The sequence below is a fragment of the Parasteatoda tepidariorum genome, chromosome 4 (assembly GCF_982258835.1).
Source record: "Parasteatoda tepidariorum strain Cologne lab strain chromosome 4, Ptep-v5.0, whole genome shotgun sequence".
Lineage (NCBI taxonomy): Eukaryota > Metazoa > Arthropoda > Arachnida > Araneae > Theridiidae > Parasteatoda > Parasteatoda tepidariorum.
In genome coordinates this window covers 121,569,320-121,595,618 of record NC_141758.1, presented here as the reverse complement: position 1 = coordinate 121,595,618, position 26,299 = coordinate 121,569,320, and the positions used below count along the sequence as shown (strand labels likewise).

At 29.0% G+C, this 26,299-nt stretch overlaps 1 protein-coding gene across 10 annotated transcripts in view; it reads right to left on the bottom strand.

Annotated features, from left to right (window-relative positions):
* Positions 1–26,264, bottom strand: part of LOC107442031 (uncharacterized) — a 46,817-nt gene extending 20,553 nt beyond the window's left edge. For 4 of the 10 annotated variants that reach the window (XR_015433370.1, XR_015433372.1, XM_087162038.1 and 1 more), the window contains exons 1-9: positions 25,980–26,254; positions 19,365–19,483; positions 16,220–16,339; positions 11,503–11,585; positions 11,373–11,425; positions 9,366–9,523; positions 6,857–6,943; positions 4,706–4,830; positions 2,368–2,428 (exon numbers count right to left, since the gene is read on the bottom strand). Coding sequence is in view for 6 of the 10 variants with exons in the window: in XM_087162038.1 (XP_087018164.1) it covers positions 2,368–2,428; positions 4,706–4,830; positions 6,857–6,943; positions 9,366–9,523; positions 11,373–11,425; positions 11,503–11,585; positions 16,220–16,339; positions 19,365–19,472 (795 nt within the window). In the remaining 4 variants the exon portion in view is untranslated. Of the gene's footprint in view, positions 1–2,367; positions 2,429–4,705; positions 4,831–6,856; positions 6,944–9,365; positions 9,524–11,372; positions 11,426–11,502; positions 11,586–16,219; positions 16,340–19,364; positions 19,484–25,922 lie in introns of all 10 variants that reach the window. The other 6 variants (XR_015433373.1, XM_087162034.1, XR_015433371.1 and 3 more) reach the window with 5 other exon arrangements.
* Between the last annotated feature and the right edge of the window lie 35 nt (positions 26,265–26,299).

Below are 26,299 nucleotides of genomic sequence, written 5' to 3'. Positions count from 1 at the left end.
ATGAACTCGATGGCTTAATATTTATTTTTTTTATAATTTAAATGATAAAATCGATTACAGTTATTAAAAATAAAGAACAATTATTAAAAATTATTAAATTTAAAGAACAACAATTATTAAAACAATTATTAAAAAGACAGTTATTAAAAAGAACAATTATTAAAAATAAAAACAAACATATCGGTCAAATGATGTAATTCTCTTTTATTCACAATTCAAGAAGTATGTATGGGATCTCTCTGGTCCCATATCTCAAAAATAAACTCACCAACTTAATGCATAACAAAATTAAAAGTGAAAAAGAGAATTCTAAAAAAAATATCTAACAGCAACGGTCGCCATAGTAACGCACACACACTATGTACTTTTGATTACTGTTGTTGAAAAGTGAGGACGCCATGCAATCTAAACCAAGATCCATTTCGCCAATGGGTAATAAATAAATTTTATCTTTAAAACATATATTTAAAGTAAAATTATGACTTTTCAATTGAATTAGGATAATAACTTAACATTCTATTAAATTTCACATGTAAAATCTCTCTCCAGAATATTTTATTTAAATAAAACCATAGTTTATAATTATTTTTTTGTACAAAATGATCAAGATGAAATTTATTTTTTAGGTCAAGAACCTCTACTGAAGAAGTTAGCACTCAAAAATAGTTGCTTTATTAGACCACAGGCTCAAAAATAGCATCGTTTCTGATATTAAAAGTAGCAAAGATAAAGTAAAAAAAATCTGAAGAAAATAGAGATAATAATACAAACTATTCTGTAAACATGTATGTGATTGCACAGAGAAGAAATTATATGAATTTTTTTTTAACAATTTAGTTGTTTTATTACTAATATTTTTGTTTCATGTTTTTTATTTATCTTTCTGCACAAAGAAGATAAATAAAAGACTCATTTTTATGTGTACATAAAAGAATACATATATTAAAAAAAAAAACTGCATATTCCTCTTTTTTTGCACTTGGCAATTTCATCATCACATAGAAAAAAAAAAGAAGATTTTAAAACCTGAAATAATTTAAAAAAGATTAATGGTAAAACCAAGTGCATTTACAACGTAATTGCACGAATCAGACAAGTCAAAAAGGGGTTAGTTAAATGTGTTTTTGAGATTCACATACTATAATTAATAATATTGTATAAAAAATATTGAGATTTAAAAAGAAAAAGAAGCATAAATAAAAAAAGACGCAAAAAAGTAATAACTGCCAAACAATTGATTAAAACAATGATAAAATTATGTCAAATAATGAAAAAACAAGTGCGCTATTTTAATTTCTCGTACCGTAAGAATATCAGGATTTTTAAAATATCACGAGTAAATTAACAACATTAACTAACAAAAAAAAATAATTTTTTTTTTAAAACAAAAAGCTTTATGGATTTAGAGCAAATTGATCGTGTCAAAAAGTATTTACTACTCATAAGCACAATTTGAATTTCTTAATTCTTAATAATATCGTATGAAAATATCAAATTTAAGACATCATGAGGATTTGAGTAACAATAACTGTGAAAAAGTCAATCGGCAAAAAAAGTAACATCGTCATATCAAAAAGTGACAAATAATAAACACAAATTAAATTTTGCGTCTCTAAACAATAATATAAATAAAATTATAGAACTTATAGACAAGGATTTACAATGACATCGAGCACATTGAAAAGTGATCAATGAATTGTGTGGTTTTTAAATTTCCATAACTAAGAATGGTATCAAACATTTATTCAATAGAATTGTAGGCAAATAAAATAGGAGGGAAACATATATAATACTGATTAAATAATTCTTCGGTAGTTAACAACAAAATTGCTAATCATTAAAATATAAAATTTTAAAAAAATGAGGAAAAATAAAATTTTTTTTTCTAATGAACCAAATTTTTTTAAATGTTCACCATTCCGAAATTACTTTTCAGATTATGAATCTTATACATTAGCACTTATTTCGGTAGTTCATCCATTCTAGATGAAGTGATCATGGAATTTTTTTTCAGCCTCATGTTTACGAAGTTTTTCTCAAATAGATCTGCATAAAAAATTGTTACCGTGCGTGAATGAAAACTTAAGAAAAAAAAAAAAAAAGGAAATCCTGGTAAGGGCTTAAAAAACGTCTTGTTTCCAAGAATTAAGAAGATTTAAATTTTATATTAGCACAACTCATAGAAAATTTTGTCTGAATATAAATTATTGATTTGGGATCTCATGTTTCCAGCACAATGTTCATCAAATTTTCTAATTTAAATTAGCGATTGAAACCTAAATCAAAAAAGTAATTATGAAGAAAAAAAAGTATATTCAAAAGAGTTTATCTTATTTTAAATAAAGAATATAAGTACTTGAAACTTACTGTTTCAACTAAGTTGATAGCTAATGCTTTGGCTGCTTGCAATCCCTCAGGCTTTGGATGTCTAAAATAAAGTTTTTCAATATTTTATTCAAATTGGAAATGAATATTAGCACCATTAATTAAGTATGATTAAGGCATAGCTTAAAAGTAATTTAGAAATTTTTTTTAAAATATAAAAAAATGCAAGTAAGGTTAATAAAATATAAATAATTCGTTTAAAATAAAACTTTAAAATGTATACAATGCAGAATCGATTATTTTATTTTCATTTTAAAGTAAACAATTGCTACAACAATATTTAATACAATAGTAAGTATACGAATTCAGTAACCCTGTGGCTTTCTGCGACAAAACTCTCTAGCACTAATATTTTTCTGCAAGATATTTTCAACAACAAATATGTATGTTACTAATTTAAGATAACAAATACACTGTGTTTACAAAATCAATGTAATTTTTTTACTCGAATATGCAGTATTTTTTAAAATTCTAATATTATGAGAAATATCTCGCATTTTGTTGGGGGGAGCACCAATTATTTCCTTTAGCGCATTTTACAAATCCTCATCACATAAACAAAAAAAAAAAAAAAAAAAAAAAAAAAAAAAAAAAAACATGAACATTCAGAAAGCTGTTACTCGAATGCGTGTTTCGTTTCCAGATTTGATTGTCGCAATAAATAATACTGTATTGAAAACATCGGGTTTTAAAGACTATGTGGAAATCAAAAGCAATAACTGACAAAAAAAAAATCGATAGAATCATTGCCTTAAAAAGTAAACGATCAAATGCACAATTCGAATTTCCCACATAGACTTTAATGTATCGGGATATCTAAAACGCCACATAAAAATCTTTGTCAATAACTGTCAAAAATACAATCAAAATGGATTTACGATATAGGCATAAATTGAGCACTTCAAATTGTATGAGTAAATTTCTTCAGAAAAGCAATCCAAATTCTTTTTACCTCGCAAAATATTTCTGCAAGAATTCTAAAGTTTTGCGACAATGTCGCCACGTCATGGGGTGCAGTAAAAAGTAATGTTTTGTGGTGGAGTCAGTTATGTGAGTTTATTTTCATCAAATATAACACTATTAGATTAAATAAAGAAGGTAGCAGATAGTTACATTATTATTTCTTTGCTGTCTAATTTACAGGGTGGCCACTCAAATCCGATTTCAAATTTCCCTGATTTTTCCATGTTTTCCAGATAAAAATCATAAAATTTCCAGGTTTTTGTTTCTTTTTTCATATTAAGTATAGGATGTGTTCAAGAAAAGTGTCGATATTATAAAATATTTTATTCAAAATGTTATTTTTTTAACATATCGTCTTGAAAAAAATAATTTTTTTTGACAATTTTCAAGATTTTTTAAAATTTATTTTTTAATGTTTTGGTACAAAATATCGAATCAAAAATCATATTGACCAACAAAAGAGTAAAATTAAATATAAATATATAGTTGGTTCTCAAAAAAACATTTTTTTAAAATTAAAATATGTTATAAAAGGTTAAAATGAAATAGAAAAAATTAGCATTAATGCAACAATTGTAACGATTTGTCGACAAACATTGCTGTTAGCGATTGTAAAAAAATGTGTGATTGGTTGGTTTGCTGAGAAAAATAATTCAGATTTCTTTGATTGGGAGTAGAAAAGCTTTCAGAAAAAGACTGCGATATAAAATCTATTATTAAATTATAACCAACTAATTTTTGGAGAATTTTATAAAGTTAAAAATACAAAAACATTTTGTCAAAATAGAAAAAAAATTTACCACCAAAGCATTGGAACAAAGTTGAGCCATAAATGGATTCAGCCCAAGGACAAAATTTAAAAACAGAAGCTCATATCCTAATCCCTTTTTCCACCAGAATCTTTCCTAAATTCCCATAGCGGTCAAAGGTTTCCACATTTGTTTAGCAACCGTGGGAGAATTTTATATGGCATTCTAGTTTAACAGAACTATAATGGAGCAAATTTTGATGCAAGCAAAGTATCGCTAAGTTGATGATATTTCAACTGTTTGCCGATACATTTTCGTTAAAAAAAAAGTGGGTATAATGGATGAAATAATTTAAATTAAGAAAATTAGTAAATAATTTAAATTAGTGAAATTAAAAAAATTATCAAAGAAAAATTTCCAGCTTTTCTTTAAAATTCCCTGATTTTTCCAGGTTTTTATCCAAATTTCCCTGATATTTCCAGGTTTTTTCCAGTATAAAAAAATTCCCTGATAATTCCAGGTTTTCCAGGTGGGTGGCCACCCTGAATTTAATAGTGCAGCACCTTTTCAAATATACCAAAATACTGCAATGAAACAACATATCTTACGTTATGTGAATGTAGAGGGGTTCAAATGCTTCTCGACCTGAAGTAGGCTCGATGAAACCTGAGCCTTTGCCACGAAGTGTCACAGTAGCTCCTGTTTCTGTTCTAATGTGCTGAAGGAATGAGCCCTGTAGATTTCAATACATTAACTTTCTTCATTTGTAAAATCATTAAAATATATCAAATACACATTTAGACAACTCAAATTTACTTATTCAGGGTGCCTAGCCAAATATTTCAACAAAAAATAAGCACCTTCTGAGTACTTCTTAAGCGCTCAAAAAATATTTTCAACACTAAACATACCATAGCCGGTCAAATGACCGTTTAAGAACTTTTGCATCGAAAATATGTTTATCATCTTATCGTTTTTGCACATTTGACTTCCTGACTTTTTCTAACAATTATCAGGGTGCGTAGCCAAATTATTCAACAAAAATTAAGCACTTTAAAAAAATATCATAATCAGGCAGGGTTGGTAAGTTATTGACAATTGACGGTTTATTTTGTTTTACTGTCATGCTAAAAAAAAAAACTTTAGGCATTGTTTTTGACAATTGTCAAAAATCATGAGATTTTAAATCATGTAAAATGAATGGCGTTTTCGTACGCTACAAACTGACAATACGCTAAAATAGATTAGGGTCGAATTAATTGTGAAAACGTTGAATAGAACAATGTGAACTGTGTCTTTTTGCGTAATGCATAGCGAAAATCAACATGATAAAGGAAAAATCTAATTTTGAAAAAGGGAAAATTAAGCACTTTTTAAAAACACCCATAGAAAAAAGCACCTTTAAGGGTTTTAAGAAATGAAAATAATTACCTTTAAGCACATTTTAAAAACACTACGCATCCTGAATTATATACAGTTAATATTCTATTATTATTTTTTTCCTTTGTATTTTGTTTGTTTTGAATAATACTTGTCGTATACCCATTTCTACCACGTATTAGACCATTTGACTGGGTGAATAATTTATTGCTTTATAAGGTTATTGGATCAGAAATGACGATGCAATGCGTGTTCAACGTATTGCATTCGATGAGTTGCAAATTTCTGCAAAGACTGTTGCATTGTTAGTGGGTGATTGATTGCTAATATTATAATAATCTAATTAACTAAAATATATTTTTTTTTCTAAAAATTAAAACTCAATTTTGACGCAACGCAATTCAAATGATTTTTGGCCTAAATGAATTTTGATCAAATTAACCTGGATAATAATTACTATTTATTTATCAATAATGTTATTAATCCTATACAAAAATTTGCAGTCATCACTGGAATTTAAGATACAACAGGATTGTCAAAAATCAATTAAAAAACTAAATTCACAGCAATAACAAACAGAATGACAAATCTGCAATCACTGAAAATTAATAAATGTGAGTTTGAACAAGCAGTTCCATTTAAATATTTAGGCACAATAATCAATAATAATAAAGATATGAAAATTGAAATCAAAAATGGCTAATAGATATTATTATGGATTGAGAAACCAGTTCAAATCTAAATACATAAGTTGCGAAACAAAAATACAGTTGACACTAGTGAGACGAAAACTTTTACGTGAAAGGGAATTGTAGGCAATTAACAAAACGAGGCAGACAAAGAGAAACGAATGAGAGAAAAATATTAAGAAAATTTTTTTGGTAGAGTAAGAGAAAATGGAACCTGGAGAATTCATTACAACTATGAATTACAATCATAATATAAAAAAAAAAAAAAAAAACACAACATAGTAAAAGTTATTTAGTTTTCTCAAACAAGGTGGCTAGATATTTTGATGTCGCGATGAAAATTCTGTTAAAAAAATTAACCTTCCAAACACCAGAGGGAAAAAGAGGAAAATCTAAAATAAGTAAGTTAGATAGAGTAGAGAAATGGTTAAAGGATTTGGGAGTTAACAGATGGAGAAATATAGTGCAAAATAGATGAGCCTAAGAAGATGATTACCAAAAATGACTGGAAAAATTTTAAAATTTTTCTTCCTTCAAAAACTAGAAAGAAAATGAACAAATCCATTAAAATTTACAAAATCAGGAAAAAAAGACTCAACTACACTGATTTCCAAGCAAATTGCACTAGTTATTTCATTCCATAATGTGTACAACATACTCTTAAGCAGGGAAATTAAAATGAAGACTTACAGCAGGTCCTAAAATTTTGTCTCTAACAGGATAATCAGGAGGAGCTTGTTCTAGACCAACAAATACTTTGTCTTGAACAAAATGAGTCTAAAATGAAAATAAATTTATTAGTTTGATTTTTATAAATATTAACAGTTTGGGTACAATTTTAACAACATAAACTTTTTTTTTCATGCCCTGGAGAAGTAGTGTCACACGGAACAAATCTTAACTTAATTGCCACGTTCTCTCTATTTGACGCATTAGAGTGCATAAGCAGAGTTAATTGTGTCATCAGAACAATTCTATAAACTGAATTTCTTGATAACTTTCCAATCTCTAAAGCAAATCAAAATTGATAAATTTACTTGTTTTTAGATCAAATGTTCTTGATAGTTTAAATTTGTTTTGTAAATAAAAAAAATACTTAAGTGCACATTTTTATAATCTAAACTATTTGACTTAAAAAACTATTTTATAGTATTAATATTAAACTGATACAAATAGATAATGCCATACTGGTAGGTAAGTTTATTTAATGATATGTGAAATAAGCTATATAACAGAAAATACTATAAATGGCAAAGCCTCTAGTTTCCATTATAAAGATTTTCTATAACCATATATTAAAAAGTTAGACAGTAATAAAAAAAAAGTTTTTAATTTCTCGTAGACGATCGAGAGATTTTAGATTGTCACATTTAAATAAATATCGCAAGAAATATAAGATTCTTTCACTTTCCAAATATTGTTTTGAACACTTATAATTTGTTTTGAATACATTTTTAAATAGAAAGCTATAATATATGTATATATCTAACAGTGACCATGTATGTGATGTACAGCAGGGGTCTGTTTAAAAGAAATTTGGGTTCATTAATGAAACCTTCAGAAAATACTTTTTTATAAAAACAGACCCTCGACGATATATTTTAACTTAAAAACGGACTCTTCACAAAATATTTTAGTTTTTATTCACACTGTTCCCAAATTTGTTTATCTTCATGATTAATGTTTTGTAGATCGAAAATAATAATAAAAAAAGGAAGACGGATCTAAAAGAACCACTAAGTTTTTGTGAAGTCTCTGCCCGCACCCTTCTTCCCTCTCTCCCCACCATTTCTTCTCCTCCGCCGACCTTTCCTCTCTTCAAGACCATGCGGAAGCGGATTACTTCAGTCATCGGCACTCTGACTCAGCATGTAGCAGAACAGGCAATGCTCGTCCCATCACATTTTATTTATTTCCCTGATTTTGCAAATTTATCTTTCTTGCTATTGTCTTTTATTTAGTAGCTTAACTCCTTTATACTCAAATAGTAAATTTATAAATTCTAATCTGCAATCTGGCAAATATGGTCTCAATAGTTTCGTTAGGAGAGCGTTCTAAAGTTTGGATCCCCTAATGTTAATTTTACTTCTTGTCTATTTCACTATATCTTGAGAACTTTTTAACCATGCGAAGTGAAAATTTTTTGCATATAATTCTAAAATTCGTTACATGGTAATACAGAAAATTTGATCAAAATTGGTCGAATAGATCCTGAGAAGTCGAATTTTAACAATACGACTTTTTGAGGAAGGGTGGGGGGTCAGAAATCCGAAACCGTCGGGGAAAAAAAAAAGGGTATGTTCATTCAGAGAAAGTTCCTTTTTTGTGTTTGACTTTTTAACTGAAAATATAGTCTGCACTTATTAATTGCATATTTGAGTTAACCCCCTCAAGTCATTAAGATTAAGTTCTAGAACCTAAAGATACGATCAAAAGTTATTCAGGGTGTTCCGTTTTTTTTTTCACTCAGTACATTTTTATTAATATTACATAAGATAAGTAATTTTTTTAGTAAATAAATAATTTATATTTATTCATAAAATTTATTAATAAAATATTATTAAAAAAAAAGAACTATTTTATACCAATTTCTTTAAAAATAAATGTTATAAATTTACTTAATATGAACACATTAAAAGTGTTGAAGTGTGTAAAAACATCCATTAGCTGTTAAAATATTAAAATTTAGTTAAAATATATCAATTGAAATAATTAAAAATTTAAGTGATTTTGTTTTCAATATTCGTTCAAGACAAATATTCGTCATTTGAGCAGTATAGGCTAAATACAGAATATTAGTCTGTTTCATTTCTAATTTAGAGGCAGCAATTAGCATTTCTTTTTGAAAATAAAATTTTTTTTATTACAATTTTATAGTGCTGAGTATAATATTGTATCTATTTATAATTTAAAAACTCCTTGAAAAGTGTTTTTTGCAATGACAGGATCCTATTTGCACAAATTCACCAAAGCAAAACCCTGGTTGAAAGAATGTGACTTCACATTTATTTTAGATTTACAAATTATGGGCAGGGTAGTTTTTTCACAATTTTGCAAAAACAGGACCTTTCACAAAATGTTGGACAGACCCCTGTACAGGCAATATTATTTACCTATTTAATTTCATGCCGATGCTACTTCCTACCAAAATCAGCAGAATAATTTTTAATTTAACCTTAATAAAACAAATGCCGCTTACCCCTGAGGGGATGTGGCTATTTTGATGATTGGGTACAGCGTTGACAATACCGTTAGCACCAGTAGAAGGATATGTAACAACACCTACAGTTGGACTTTTAGGTTTACCAGAAAGAGTTACATGGTGATCAATAATTTCCAAGATTTTTCTTACAGCAACTGAAAATAAAATAAAACTCTCTTAAGTAAAAGACAAAACTGTTGACATAAAATTTTCTCCTAAATTAGTTAGTTTGTTACAGAGGAAACCAAGTGTGTGATTAGCTTTTTGAGCAATATAAGCAACAAACAACTTTGTATAGGATCATTAACAGAAAAAAAAACAAACACTTACTATTGAACAATGTAGTGGAAGATCAATATTATAAATAACAGCAGCCAGACTGAGGAATCAAAACTAATGCCTTGTAGTGTGTCTACCACTACAAGAATACAATTCCAATTCACTAGCACATAAGACACGTTAACTCGATTCTATGACGGGGTACCTTTACGTAGACGAAGGTCGACAGGGTCGATAACCATCCACTCCCCACACCCTTAATTAGATCAAAGCTAAAGTGCCTTTTTAAAATAATTTAATGTAGTTTTATTTCGATAAAATTTAATAAACTTTCAAGTGACAGTCAAGTTTATGATCTAGGTCTGTGTTCCCCAACCTTTTTATCATCTGTCAACGTTTGATAATTTTACCGTGGCCAGATAGGGGAGGGGACGTTGATTGTTTATATTTTAGATTATTTTGATTTATAAATTTTAATTTAATTGCATTTAAACAAGCCTTCAAAATAAAATACTGTTACACCAAAAAATAAATATAAAGTGATTTAACGTTTTAACTTACTAGAACGTTACATCAATGAGAACCCTGAGCTTGTTTCCTTGTAATGAGACGGTTCCATCTGGGGGTCATCGGAGACAATGACACTGAAAGTGTGTTGCTTATGTCCAGTTTATTCTGTTGCTATGTTTTGGTTGCTGTTACTGCCAAAATTTTAATGGAACACAGATATTTTTAATTTGCGGTATAAACCTAGGAATTTAAATTCAGTTTCAATGAAATGGGCAGCCCGGTATCATTTGATCCCCGGACCGAGGATTGGGGAACACTGATCTAGGTCATAACTGGTTTTCTTTCGGAAGGTGATTTTTTTCTTTCGGTTCAGCTGTAAACTTCCCACAACTAATGACTGTGTGGGATTTAACCTTAATAATGATCCAAAGACAATAGTGGTGCACGTGTACACTACACCACCACAACTAAGAGGAGGCGGTCATAGGCTGGCAGTTATCTCCTAGCTTTTGCACCACGCTCCCCAACAGCCCGATTGTGCACTGACTTTTCAAGATCTGAAAAGGGTCATAATCATTAGAGTGGATTTCAAGCCCCATACAATTAATTAATCCTAAATATGCAGTTATAATTAAGTTGTTATCTGCGTACAATATCAGGATGCATAGCCAAATCTATCTACAAAAAAAACAACCACCTTTCAAGCACTATATACAATAACAAAATGTAAAATAATTTTAAAAGTTATTTTATCATGATCATGATAAAATAACTACTTTCTGACAAAGAACTCTTTTTCTTGATTATATTAGATACCGTAAGAAGATACAGAGATTTTTCGGTACAATTTCAGAGGGTGGAAAATGAAGCCAGAAATGTTGGAGAATATCTTGCAAAATGCAGCGGAGTTGCAGATGAGACTGTTAGAATCTCACAGAACCCAGCACAGTATACGGCTTTTGTGGAGCCACAAGTATTTCATCAAACGTACGTTATCAATAGGCGTTTTCGTATGCTACGGATCGCCGTCAAGACGAAATGCAGTGTTTGAATGAATTGTAAAAATGTAGAAGAGAACAATGTGAAAACCACGCTTTTGCACGATACGTGCCGAAAATCAATACGGTAAAGGGCTTTTAGGAAACAAAAATCAAATACAATCACTTTTTAAAAACACTATGCACCACAAACATAATCAAACAATAGTCTACTCACTTTTAACAGCACGATAGTCTGAAGCTTGTAGATTTAAATATAAAGGACGACACCTGAATAAAAAAACAATCAGATCATGAAAGAGCAATAAAAACTATTTATACAAAATTTCATAATTAAGTATACATACTCAGGGGTAGCAATATTTTGACGTTCTTCAGGGGTCATATACCTCCCTCTTGTAGAAATAGCAGCCCCACTATCTTTACAGATCTATAAAGACACATTTTAGATGATTCTAAGTAAGGGAGAGCAGCAACATAATAAATCAGAATAATTATTCAAATAATAAATGTACTCTTCTAATTGGTTTTCCAATCTTATAAGTCAAGTGACATAAATATTTCTAATGCAGGTGTCTGTGTAGGGAAAATTTACTACCGTTTAGCGGTACCTTCACAAATTCAACCTATTGAAAAATAATAGTTTCACAATAAACTTTCAAAAAAGCAGAAGTTCTAAGATTCTCTCCCTCTGCCTTTTAAAATTTGTTGTTGTATTCCTGTAAAAATGATAAGCCCTGGGCTTAATTACCCATTTTGATTTGCAATGGATCACTCCCGTGGATTGCTATTATGATTGCTTTTCTGAGGAAAAAAGAGCTCTACAAATACGTAGCATGTGTTTGGTCAGATACAAGGATCCCACTCAATTTCAGAAAAAAATATTCCCTGACTTTTCCAGGTATACTAGGTAAATTTCAATGAAAATTGAAACCATATTTTCATCAGAAAACTTTGATTATTTTATTTCTAATTTGTTAGATTTTCTGCGTAAAAAAATATTAAATCAGGAAGGGAACATTTCAGTTTGACTAAAATGTGAAACTTTTAAAACAAATAATTGAAATAGATGCTAGAATTAACTCTAAATCTCAATAACTGATTGCTGTTACAGACAATTTTAAGACTGGTTATTTTCCAGGTATGATATCAAAATATTCCAGGTTTTTGTAAAAAATTGCAACTTTCCCGGACTATTGCTTGATTTTTGTAATTAAATTAAAATTCCCTGACAATTCCAGGTTTTCCTTGACCTGTGGGAGCCCTGTCAGATAGCGCAGTGTGGTAAGCCTAACGGGTCGCTTATGGTATATTATAGTGACCTTTTTTCCCCCCAGAGTTTTTTTAAAATGTAGAGCTCTATAAAGTTCACAGGAAGTCTAAATTCGAACTATTATTTAAACATTATTCTAAATATAAATTCAAATTCTTAAGTAAAAAATATTAAACAGGAGGTAGGAAAAATAAATAACCATTACTACAATAATTCAAACTGGAACAGCGCACTAGGCAGCTAAAACCAATTTTACAATAGCATAATTGTTTTTGAACATATGGGAGAAATAAGTATAGAAATTTACCAGTCATAAATGATTTTTATTTGTAGAGACAATTTATGAAAATATTTTCTTATTTTACCATATTTTTGTGTTGAATTTTTAATACAATTTTCACAAAATAGGTACCTTATAAAAAAAAACCTAGATAGACCCCTGGAAAGGTGGTAAAAGACAAAGCTGGATTTTTCTTTTCATTTTGTGACTTTATAGCCAAAATATAAATACTTTTTTTGTGTTGAATTTTTAATACAATTTTCACAAAATAGGTACCTTATAAAAAAAAACCTAGATAGACCCCTGGAAAGGTGGTAAAAGACAAAGCTGGATTTTTCTTTTCATTTTGTGACTTTATAGCCAAAATATAAATACTTACCTTCAATTTTTAAAGGTTTAAAAAAAAAAAAAAAAAACCTTCTAGAGACTGATTTTTGTCTTTCTCACCCAGGAAAAAGAAAAGAATCAGTTGATGGGTATACAGATTAGAATGGTAGAGTGTTATGTTAATTTAACACTAAACATACAATAACCGGTCGAATGACCCTTTAAGAACTATTTCTTCGAAAATGTGATTATCATCTTTGCACATTTGACTTCATGACTTTTTCTAAAAATTATATACAGCTAATAATCTATTATTATTGTTTTTTTTTTTTGTATTTTATTTATTTCGAATAATACATGTGGTATACCTATTTCTACCACAACCGGTCATTTAACCTGGTGAACAATTTATTGCCTTATAAGGTTATCGGATCAGAAATTACAATGTCATGCGTGTTCAATGTATTGCATTCCTTGAGTTGCACATTTCTGCTAAGACTGTTGCAAAGTGAGTTCAATCAGAATAACTGTGAATTCAAACTTCAAGAAAGTACCTAACATTTTACATTGGCATTTTTGTCTCAGAAAAAGAGACAAAAACTAAATGTTTTGGTAAGAAGCTTATATTTTATTTTGATAGCTTCACTTCATTTCAAACTAAGTGTTAGTTTTTACCCAGAAAAATGTCAAAAACAATCGAGACAGCACAAGTTCTTAGAAAAAATAATATTAATTATAAGGATAATTATAATTCTTATAAGAATCATAGAAACAATAATAATTGGAAGAAATATGTTTACGGAAAATGTACAGTGGAAACACTCTGTATACGTAAAAATGCGTTGAGCAATGAATTAAAAATTCTTATTCCTTGTGTTTGTAATACTTACAAATTGGCAATATACAATTTTGCTTAATTATAGTGAAGTTATTTTTTTAGTTTATTTCCTTCCTAACATCCAAATTTCATACATTCAATCAAGAATCATAAAGTCCGGTCATTTGACTGGCTAAGGGTAGAAATAGGTATATATTAAGTGATAGTATCTTTAGTGTTAATGTTGGACAATTTATCTCACAAAATTCACCTCAGACACAACTCGCCCCATTTCAATTCACCAGGAGAACAATCTCTTTCAGTTTTGATTAAAAAAGTCTGTTTATGAAGACTACCTCTTGTATTGTCCTCAAATGCAAACTAAATATGAAAAGAATTGTTGCACCCAGAATAATAATAATTTCTAGGAAAAGATACGCATTGGTTGTAAAATATTTATTTTAATTAGCATTTATCTTGGTTAAGCAAAATATTTGTATAACAAATTTGTCTAGAGAAAATATATAATATTTTAATCACAACCCTACCCTTACTGTTGAAAATATTCCAGATTGTTCAGATTTAGTTTTTTAAATTTAATAATTCCCTATGACATATTTTTAGGTTTTTTTTACAATCATTATTTTTTGAATTCAAAAAAAGAAAAGTTGCTGAATTTAGTGATCACATATGAAGAAAACCTGTAACTTTGAGAAACTGGAGCTTCTTTAGAGTATGAGATTTGTAAAAAATAATTTCGAAACAAAATTAAAAACATATTACTCTAAATTATTTATTTATCTAATGATTATATTTTCATGCCTGAAAGTACTATCTCAGTGACTCATTGATTATTCAAGAGGCAAACTTCTCTAGCACTTATATCTTTCTGCAAGATACTTTTGATAATAATATAAATGTTGTTATTAATTAAATTTAAAGTAACAGAAACATTGAATTTACAAAGAAAAGCTTTTCTGGATAAATTAAAATTGTATGCATTTTTTCAAATGAATATGTGATATTTTTTTATTCTAATATCATGGGCGATAATCTCACATTTTGTAAGAGGAAAACACACTCATTATTTCTTTTTTCGCATTTCGTAAATCATCATTATCACATAAAAAAATAATAATTAAAAATTATAAAATCAGTGAAAGAAAAGAAAACCAAATATTTTTCCTGTCCAAAAGGGAATAAAAAAAAATCAAGAGCATTTCTCCCCCCCCCCCCAATGAGTGAAAAAGGTATCTCTTGAGTATAATTGTGGAGGGGAAAAAAACTTTCAAACATTTCTGCAGAAAAGAAATTGTTTGCTTCAATATTCCTCATTTTTCATTCTTCTCAAATAAGAAGCTAAAAATTAAGAAGATTTCCTTCCCACCGATGTGTAAAAAAGGCGTCTTTTAAATATAATTTTAGAGAAGAAAAAAAAAGTGTAAAAATTTTTCCAGAAAAGAAAACAATTTTTTTTTTTTTTTACTTTCTGAAGGGAAATTCTTTCTGCAAGAGCTCTGAAACATTCTGCTACAATGTCACCTCGAAAATGCCTTGCGGAATATAGCATATTTTACAAGAGATTCGTTATTAAATCCGTTTCCAAGTCACGTTCAAAATCTTAATATTAGGCTTAGATAGAAGACATTGTTATTTATTTCTGGTTACAACATAAAATAAAAAAAAGAAGATATTTTTATTTTAACCCCTAATTTTTATGTAAAGTGCAAGTACACCAGCATGTGCACTTTAAAAAAAAAAATCAATAAAATAAAATAAAAATACTGACATTTTTTTAAAAAATTCTTACCATGCACTTCAAAAGAATGCCTCTTCCGTTGATTACATATCATACTCTATTATTTCCTTTATTAACAACTTAATATTAAAATTAAAAATCATTGCTTACAATGACCGTAAAAGGTATTGCTTATTCATTTTATTTTACTTTCTCAGAAATTTGTTGTTTAAACATTTTTGTGTTTTATAAAGAACAAAGATAAGTAACTCACTCAACAAGCAGTAGACAAAAGAAGTATTCTCTCTGGTCAAAATATATTAGCTAGAAAAGTACTTTATCCTCATACTATTAATTTTGCATATAATACGATATTTCAAGAACTGTTTAAGCAAACTGTAAAATACTTACACAGAATTAAAAAATAATTTGTTTATAAGCAATTTTTAATAATTATTTATTAAAATAAGAATTGAGATATTTAAGAGTTGCAAATATTTTATTAAAATTCACCACACATAATGCCTATCAATAATAATAAAAAGTTAAATATAAAAAGCAAAACCGAACTTCATTAATATTAAAAAAAAAAAAAAAAAAAAAAAACAAGCTAATGAATTGTGATTTACCTCATCTTGCATATGTCCTCTAGTCAGTAAATTTCTTGCACTAAGAGGAGCATCATTTATATCAATTTCTGCTGTAACTAAATCTCCACCTTTGGCTCTCCCCAGTACGTTGTTCCCAATCTATTAAGTAATAAATGCTGCATTATTACTCTCTCTTTTTCAATAACGATATAAGTGGGGAAAATGAATGAAAGATAAATAAACTTCATCAGAACATAAATTTAAAATAAGTTTTTAAAATTCGCTTTTACAGGGTGCATAGCCATATCTCTCAACAAAAAATAAGCACCATTCAAGTACTTTCTAAACACTATATACATTAATAAAATGAAAAATTATTTTCAAAGACTTTACATGACCATGATAAAATAACTAGTTTCTGACAAAGAACTCTTTTCCTGATTATATTAGCCACCATAAAAAAATAGAGAGATTTTTTGGTTCGATTTCAGAAAGTGGAAAATGGAGCCTTAAATTGAGACTATCATTAAAATGCAGTAGAGTTGCATGAGAGAATGCTAGAATGTCACCGAACTCGGCTCAGTAGACGCACATGCAAACCTGCAAGTAATTCATTAAACATGTAAAATAATTAGCACATTCATACACTACGACTACAGTAGGGTGAAATCGATCACGGTTGAATGAATAGAACAATGTGAAAAGCACGCTTTTGCACAATACAAGGCAAAAATTGACAGTGTAATGAAAAAAAAAAAGATCTAATTTTCAAAAAGGGAAAATCAAGCACTAAAAAAAAGGTGCTTTTTTGGCAACTAATTTTTAGTTTTCTGTTTTGGTCTGAGTTATTGTCACGAAACAGCATATTTTGCAGGGCACATAGCCAGATTTCTCACCCAAAAAAAATAAGCACCCTTTAAGTACTTTTCAAGCACTCAAAAAATATTTATAATCACTTTCTAAAAAAAAAAAAAAAAATATTATAATTAGGACCTGTGCAATAATAAAAAATATTTTTTTATCATTTGAAGTTCCTAATTTATAAAGATAAAATCAAAACCTTTTTCAATACTTTACATAATTATGATAAAAGAACCTGTTTCTGAGAAAATTGTGAAAACCATGCATTTTTTGTAATTTAAAAAGACAACCACCACAAAGAAAAAATATTTTTTAAAAATATAGACAATTAAGCACTTTTTACAAACCTTGAATAAAAAAAAAGCACCTTTAACGGCTTTTAAAAAACGAAAATCAAAAGTAAACACCTGTAAGCACTTTTAAAAAAAAGCTATGCACCCTGTTTCATAATAATTTTAAACATTTCACATTTTCCGTACATTAAATTATCATTAAAATTCACTTTAACATTTTTTAAAAGAAAAAGTCAAATAGATGCATGCAAACATACTAGTTATATCTGTTATGCCCTGTGGACTAGTGTCAAATTTAATATATACCTCAGAATAAGTACCTAAATATTCAGGTACTTATTCACCACTTATCAGGTACGACCAGTTGATCTGTCTACACAAACTTACAAAATAGAAGTTCAACAATTACTGTGCTGCTTTTAGATACATTGCTCTGAATGAATAAATTTATAACAGGAAACAAAAAGAAATATCACATAAACAGACATATGATATGGTACTATAATGAAGAAACTTGTTCAGTGCTGAAACATTAAATAAAAGTGAGAAACAACAGAGATGCAGAGTAATTCACAAGGGAAAAAAAAATTAATTAGCCAATAGGGTAGGAAAACAAGATAGAATAATTTAATCAAGCATAAGTAAACTGAAAAAAAAAAAAAAAAAAAAAAAAAAAAAAAGGGTGTGTTCCACAAATGAGTACCCCAGATGTTGAAAGATGAAAAAAATAGATACTAGAAAGATCATTGACTAAATTAATAGAATTTTTTAAAATATGAAATGATTCCCCGAAATCTAGGTCAGTGGCTGAGGCATAATTAGAAATTAAGCTATTTAGAATAGAAGAAAGTTTAGTATCTTGATTTTGGTCATACCATTTATTTCAAAGTCATACCGTTTATTTTAAAGTCATACCTTTTATTTTATTTAAAAGCACACCAAATTTGAGGTATCTCTATATCTTAACACTAATTAACAAACATATTAAATAATAAAGGGCTATGTTAAACATGCTTTTAACCTAAAAGCTACCTAATTTATCTGGAAAACAAATAACCATTCAATTAAAAGGTCAACAAGGTTAAATAATTTAATTAACAATAATTTAATGAACACATTTCAAGATTAATTATAAATACAAGGTATCTGCTAAAATTTAGATTTTCAAATCCATGACTTTTCCTGACTGAACGAAGTTACTATTTTCTCAGACAAAAAACACAAGAACAAATTTAAAAAAAAACATTAAAATAACATTAATTGAAATGATAAGTAAATCAAATCTGTTATACTCTGCATCTTCATATTTATAGATTTAAATTCAAAAAACGAGTATAGAAAGAGTTGAAGCAATAAAATAGCTAAAAAATTACAAAAGCAAATAAATTTTTTTAAAAATATTTTTCTGTAGAATTATATTCTAAAGATAGTTTTCTTTTTCATGGGAAAGGAAAGAAATACTCCCGATTTTTTTGTTCGCCTTTCAGAATTAAAGCAAAAATTAGCCAATGACTGGCTTGTTTCAGCTAGAATTTTAAATTAATAGAATAAAAAAAAACTAATAAATAAATAAAAAAAAATTCTGAAATCAGAGAAGTTTAAAAGACAATTCGCTCTAGAAATGACATTCTTTCTTTCATTTTTTGAAAGAGCACCTTAATTTCTAAAGAACAGTATATAAACAATTCATATTTTAATAAAATATTACTGTGAGTGGAGATTTTGTCACAAATTCAGATACTCGGAACAGTGTGAAATTAAGGGGGGGGGATTCCATTTAAAAAATTAGATTTCGCGATGACCAAAACCCATGACTTTCCGTGTTTTTTTAAAAAAATTTTTAAGATCTGCTATATCACAGTAAGTTATACAAATGCACAACCTATAATTAATTTCTTTGAATTGTTATCATTATAATTTTTTTTAGATTTTCTTAAAAGTATGTTTCATCTTAGTATAAAGATTTGAAATTAAAAGGAGAAAGATCATAATTTTTTATCAAAATTAAAAAACAAAACAAGAGAACTTACTTTAGGTTTTATTTGTGAAGTTGACAATTTTAATTTTCCTTTAGCAATCAGCATGGCATTCACTTTTGCTGCGGCCTCAGCAGCAGCTTCTAAACTGCTTTTACTCATATTTTAAGTACCTTAAATAAAGACATAAACAGAAAGAAAATTAAACAAAAATAATTTTAGGCAACAAATTTTAGGCTCAAATTAACTTTGATCAAGAATTATAAAACTCACATTACTAATACAACACTAAAAAATAAAATAAAAATTAAGATAATTCCATCAGCTTCAATCATTGAAAATTTTTTTTAATTATCTATACCTTATAAGACTAATATCAAAATTTCCCATCCCATCCTGAATTATTAAAACAATTTTATACATTAAATAGAGGGAAACCTCAGTTCATTGCGGGACTGTGCGAATGTGACAGATGTTAAGGAGTGGCCGCTATTCATAATTATAAATGAATTGGGTGTTCAAATAATATTAGAAACAGAAACAATATGAAACGATAAGTTAAAAAATTACAAACAAAAAGACTAACCCACAATTTATTACCTGTAAAATTAAGATTAGAAAAAAACCTCAGTTTTTTCTTCTTAAAATGAAAATATAAATTTACGATGTTACACCTTTCAAAATAATTTTTCTTGCCATCTATTTGATGCCTTAAAATGATTTACTCTTAGTTTGTTTTTCTTTTTGAAATTTGCAGAATATTTTCTTGTAAAAATAGTAAGAATCAGCAATTTTTTTTACTAAGTTTTCTTTTGGATTTTTAAATTTCAAAGGCAAGTGTTTTCTTTTTTTTTTTCATTCTCAAAAAGCTAAGTATTTAAAGTAAATTTAAAAAAAGGCTATTTATAAAATAATAAAGTTAAATAACAAATGGGCTTAGTCATTAATGGAGAGAAAACAAAATATATGTTGATCTCAAGAAACAGAGCCCCAGACCCCTATCTTGAAATAAATTCTTACAGATTTGAAACAGTAAGGAGTTTTACTTACTTAGGATCAATTATTACTATTGACAACAGAATGACTCCTGAAACAAAAAAATCAACTATCTGGCAAATAGGGCTCTCTATGGGCTGCGAAGATTTATCAAATCTGCGTTTCGTTCAAGAAAAACAAAATTCTTAATCTACAAAACTTTTGTCAGGCCAGTTTTGACATATGCTTCTGAAACTTGGGCAATGACAAAACTGGAGGAAAATTGTATCACAATATTTGAGAGAAAGATTTTGCGGAGTATACTTGGTGGTGTAAATGAAAACAATAACTAGAGAAGGAGATTATACAAAATAACTTTGAACTGTGTATGGCCCACATGATTCGAATGAGTGATGAAAATACAATAAAAAAGATGCTGCTTTTTAAACCTACTGGAACAAGAAAGCTGGTAAGGTCGCGGTTGAGAAGGGCTGAATTGGTGGAGTCTGAGTTTCTTGCAATTAATGCAAAGAATTGGAGATCAAAGATAAATCTGACGTCATTATGGAGAAAAATCTTCAGAGGAAGGCATTGACCCACATTGGACTGTCTGGCTAACTATGATCCCAGAAGCTGAATATTTTCAAATGTTCTGCAACAGGACTTATCAATTTAAACAAATGTTCTGCAAGCATTTCACATCGAAAAAAAAGCCAACTTTATGTTAAAATACTATATTTTCATTTATTCAATTATAGGATCATACACAGATACACTACATTATTTTTTAAACCAAGGCGAACATTCTTGATTTGTTACTTTTTCAATCACTTTTGAAGTAAAAAATTTTGTTAATGACGGTGATGATGAATTATTAATAAAATGCCTATGATATGAAGGTCCAAACATTAAAATAAGGGCTGCCTTAAAAATATTTCGAAGGGACAAAGGTGCAAGGATGGTGTACCATTTGCAAATACAAACATTCCTTGGTCTGTTGTTCCAACAGCTTCTTCCTCTCCATCGAAAGCATTTGGTCTTTTAGAAGCAATTCTCTCAATCATGGATCCCCACGATTCACAAATTGCTTCTGAAGTGGGAATTTAAAATATAAAAAGACATAAACTTTATGAAATTTGAAATCTCTGAATTTAATTCATTTACGGCTTGCTTTAGAAGCTCTCTTGATCAAAATGGTTACAGAAGTATTCAAGATACAAATTGTTCTGCAGGACTTCCGTTTGTTCTGCGACGTACGTCACAGTTTTAGGCACTTTCTGCTTCTAGGACTATGATGAGGATGAAAGTTAAAAGTAAAGCATGAGTATCTCTGACAATTTCATAGAACCTAGTTTTTGTTTAACATGCTCAATTAAATAACTGATATTTACTGACACAGACTTCGATAAAATGAAAAACTTTCTGCAAACACAAAATCTCAATTGAAATACTTTCTGCCCAATGGGAAAAATAGCAGCGACATGGGGTCATTGTCGCAGAACATTACAGAGTTCTTGCAGAAAAAATTTTCCTTTGAAAAATTTTTTAGTTTTCTTTCCTGCAGAAATGTAGGGGAAAGTTGGACAAAACGGGACACCATTATTGTTTTTATTTATTACGGAAAATCTGTTAAAGAGAACCACGTTTTTTTTTTAATAGCTATATTACTTATTGAAGCACAGAAGAAACATATTTTAAACTAAATTTAATGACTGTGAATAGAAAAAAATTTCATTTTCCAAACTCTTATACATTCCGTTTTAGAATACCTGGGTTGGACAAAACGGGATAGGGTTTACAATGTTTAATTTTTTGTGTAAAACTAACTAAAAAACATAATTAACTGACAGAAAACTGTAAAGCCAAATTTCTAAAAACTGTATTTATGGGATTTTATTGCTTCTAACATTTTTATATAGACTGTTGTTTTATAATTAAGCACACAAAAATTACGATGCTACATATGTTTTTAAAGATTTTATGAGTTTTTAAACATGAACGCTTATTCCATAATTTTCACTGTCAAAATATGCCTGGTGCCCTTAAGAGGGATTTCTTAGCAGTCCTTTCTTCGATTCTCTTGGTTAATTCTTGTAGCTCTAGCCCTTTCTTTTTCTTCCATTTATAATTCACTTTAATATGGAGATGGTGTTATTACTACAGTTTTCTTCTTTCTCTTATCAGCCATTTTTTCTGGGAGCGGTACTTTTACTTGAGGTACAGGTAGAACACACTTTGGAAGGATGGAAAAGGGTCGCTTAGGTCGATAACAAGAGAGTAATAATCCTAAAACTGCACACATCAGTCTGGTGTAAAATGCCTGGAGGTTCTTGCTGTTAGATCAGTGGTGACAGACAATGCAAACAGGTGATCTGGGAAGACGTCAGGATTGTAAGGACTTATACCAGTTTTGCTAAACCCTTTAATGGTAGTTTCTGCAACGGCTGCCAGTGAGTAGGTTGCGTTGAACAGCTTTGTAACCTCGTAAATTGCAACGCACCTACCTGGATGGTTGAACAGCCACTTTCGAACTCCTTGTATATAATACGTGCTCAGCGGAGCCATGAAACTGACATCCAGGGGCTGAAGGCGATGAGTTGTATGTGGGGACATTATTTTCTCTTGCTAAATTCACAAGTTACACCAAACTTTGGTGTGACTGTTGTTCCATCAAGCAGCAACAGCACTGGCCTAGTGTTGGAAAATTCTACGAACTTTTAAAACCTAACAATGAAGGTCTTCTTAGTGATACACTTCAAACTATCCATGAGTCTTTGGTTTTCCTTCACTCGAGAAAATACAAACATAGGAGGGACGAATACCCCAGCTGCATGTCTCAACAGTGACCAAAACTCGGGTGAACTACCCACTTGCTTTTTGCCTCGTAGACTCAACACTTTTGAAGGCTTGTTTGGCACTGTTAGAATTCCTGTTTCATCAACATTATAAATATGATTTGCAGTAATCTTACATTTACTTAACAGAGAATTTAAAAAAAAACTGCTTAACTGCAGTGCGATTAAATCCTATTGCTCGGGTCATACTCTGGCTTTCCCCATATAAAAAAGATCATTTTGCTATTGTAAAATTATAGGCTTAAAATTATCTCCAATTTTAGAATTCCATAAAAATTATTGTCCATAGTTAGTGTTTTCATTACAGAAAAAAAAAAAAAAAAAAAACGAGACAGAATTTCTCAAAAACTGGGTGAGATTTTTAAAAATTAAGAAAAACACGAATAGACTTGGGAAAAAAAAATATTTCTTTAATTATAATAAATTTTTAACATCTTCTAATTTTTAAAGCATTGAATATTTTTGCTGCATTATCACATGGAAAAGGTTCTATATCTACTTTTTCATCAGCTATTCTCATTAGGTTGCTCAAATGCTTATCAGTCAATCTGTTACAATATTTTGTCTTAATACGGTTTTGGGTGCTAAATGACCTTACAACAGATGCTGAACTATTCGGAATCACTAATTAAATTTGTAGCATTGTGCACACACTTTCCTATCCTCTACAACTGCCAGCATAGGCTTTTCAGTTATTTCTGCTCTAGAATAATGAGGTTCGTTGAAGTTATTTCCATGTTCATACTTCTTGTTAGGTCTTCCAGCATAGTTTTCACAGACTTCAACTTTTACAAATTGCTGTAAATTGTAGATGAGTGAGTTTGGTAATTCATTAACAACTAAAAATAGAGCAACTTTAAACAACTTAATATAAAGGACTCACTTTTTTTTCTCAACACTTGTCGAAGTTGTTCTTTTCTAACACGTCTTTTTCAGAATGGCGGAAGACGAAATTGTTTCCAGAATTCGAGCATTTTAAAATTGATTAATAGAGTGTGAGAAATTCTCGCGTTAACCATTTTTTAATGCGAGAAAGGAAAAAAATATGCGAGATTCTCACGTTCTCGTGCTGTAGTGAAAACACTGATAGTTAAATTAAATTTCAACTTGAATTAAAAAAAAACAAAACATGCATTCAACAGTACTAGCACAAAAAGTTATTTTCATTGTGAGAACATTTTCGACTAGGTTATACAGAAAAAAGTTTCACAGAGAAAAAAAAATGTTTCATAAAAAATGTAGGTCTGTAAGAATAAATTTTTAATAGGGTTTAAGATAATGTTCGAACGTTTAGAATATTGTTCAAATTTTGACTTTCAGTAGAGTTTACAAAAGGAGACCATTGTTGTTTCATTTAAAAAAATTCAGCTAAAAAACAAAAGCTCGCTTTGATATGGTGTGAGCGACGGTTCAGGTTTACCATATAGCAGCATCTGACGCTGACCAAACATGTGCTACTTTTTTGTAAAAGACATCTGGCAAAAATCCCTAGATTACAACGAGAATGGGGTCTTCATGAGAACTTGGTTTATTAAAAGTATTTTGTGAAAATAGCATTTTTCCAACAGTTGAATATGTGAAGGTACCGCTAAATGGCAGTAAATATACTCTGCACAGACCTCTGGTTTCCCAACTTAATAGATTTTAATCTATTTGAAAATCAAGAAAGAAACTAATGTACTTCCTTCTTCCTATGACTTCAAACATGCTAATGGTGAAAGCATGCAAAGTGTTGCCAATAGGTAGAGAGTTCTTCTATACGCCACCTGTCGCCTATTTTGATCGCCAATATTAAAAAATAAATAGAACAAATAAGTTATATCCTTTTCAGCTATTATTATATCAATCTGCTATTCTAATGAAAATAAGATAATGTTCTTTGAACATATTAGACTAAACAAATGATCTAATTTTCAACTATTCATAAAAATAATGGGAATATTTCTACTTTAGGACTTAACACAAAATGAATCATATTTTCTAAATAAGAAACAAGATTCTAAATTTATATTCAATCACCGACTGCTCTTTCAATAAAATATAAGTATGTCAACACAGCGGGCCATATTTCCGAATACCTGTTCATACTAACTACAATCAACATGATGCAAAAGAGATTTTAAATCGCTAGAATTAAAAAAAAAAAAAAAGAAGATTTATAGGTTTACCTAGGAGTGTGTACAAGTTTTACTTTTCAAGTTGGTCCGATATTTTTTTATTAGTTTTCATGGGGTACTACTTCGAAGTTGCAGAAATTTAGCTATTAATTTGGCAGAGGCCATACACAGGATAAAATTAGTAATCAAAATAAATAAATAATTTTTCTTGCTTTCAGTTATTTTAATATCTGACTAAGGATCCAGAATAAAAAATTTGTTTTGAGTGTACTTCGAAAATACCAGACAAAAATAAATATATCAAATAATACTGTCTCACCTTCGGGCCAATCTAATAAAAAAATTTCTGAAACAGGACTTGCAACTAAATGATTACATTTTCTTAACAAGGAACTCGGTTCGATCAATTCAATGCGTATTTTATTTTAAAAAAGGGTTGCAAAAATACGATGGGAGAAAAACTAAATAAAAGTAAGGTGACTAAATTCAATTATTTTAATAACTATTTAATTCTATACTGTGTTTAATAGATTAAAATTATAACTAACTACGAGTTCGAAACATTAACTTCCGCCATAGCTTTATTAACATTTAATAATAAAAAACTGCTATTATTATATGTTTACAAAGAATAAAAAATAATCGCAAATGGAAATAATTCTTACACGGCAACAACAATTTTGTACTTTGCTTTTTTAAAAATAAATATTTTTTTCCATTACCTATAAATCACACATCAAAACAATTGTGTTCATTCATAAAAATTCAAATCCTTGATGTCGCGTTGTCTAAACATAATGAATGAGATACTAACAATATGCTTTTAGTGATGAAATGAAATCTTAAACAAAGTTCCCAGAGAATCATTGCATTCTTTTAAAAATTTTCTTTCCACAATTTTGATTGACTTTTACAGTAATAATTCTAAAATTTTGAAATTTAAGGAAAATTTTATCCACACTACTACAAGGGACGAGATCGGTTATTTTTTGTTGCCACCTGCAGACAAGAGCTAAGAAATGACATAATTTCTTTTAAAAAT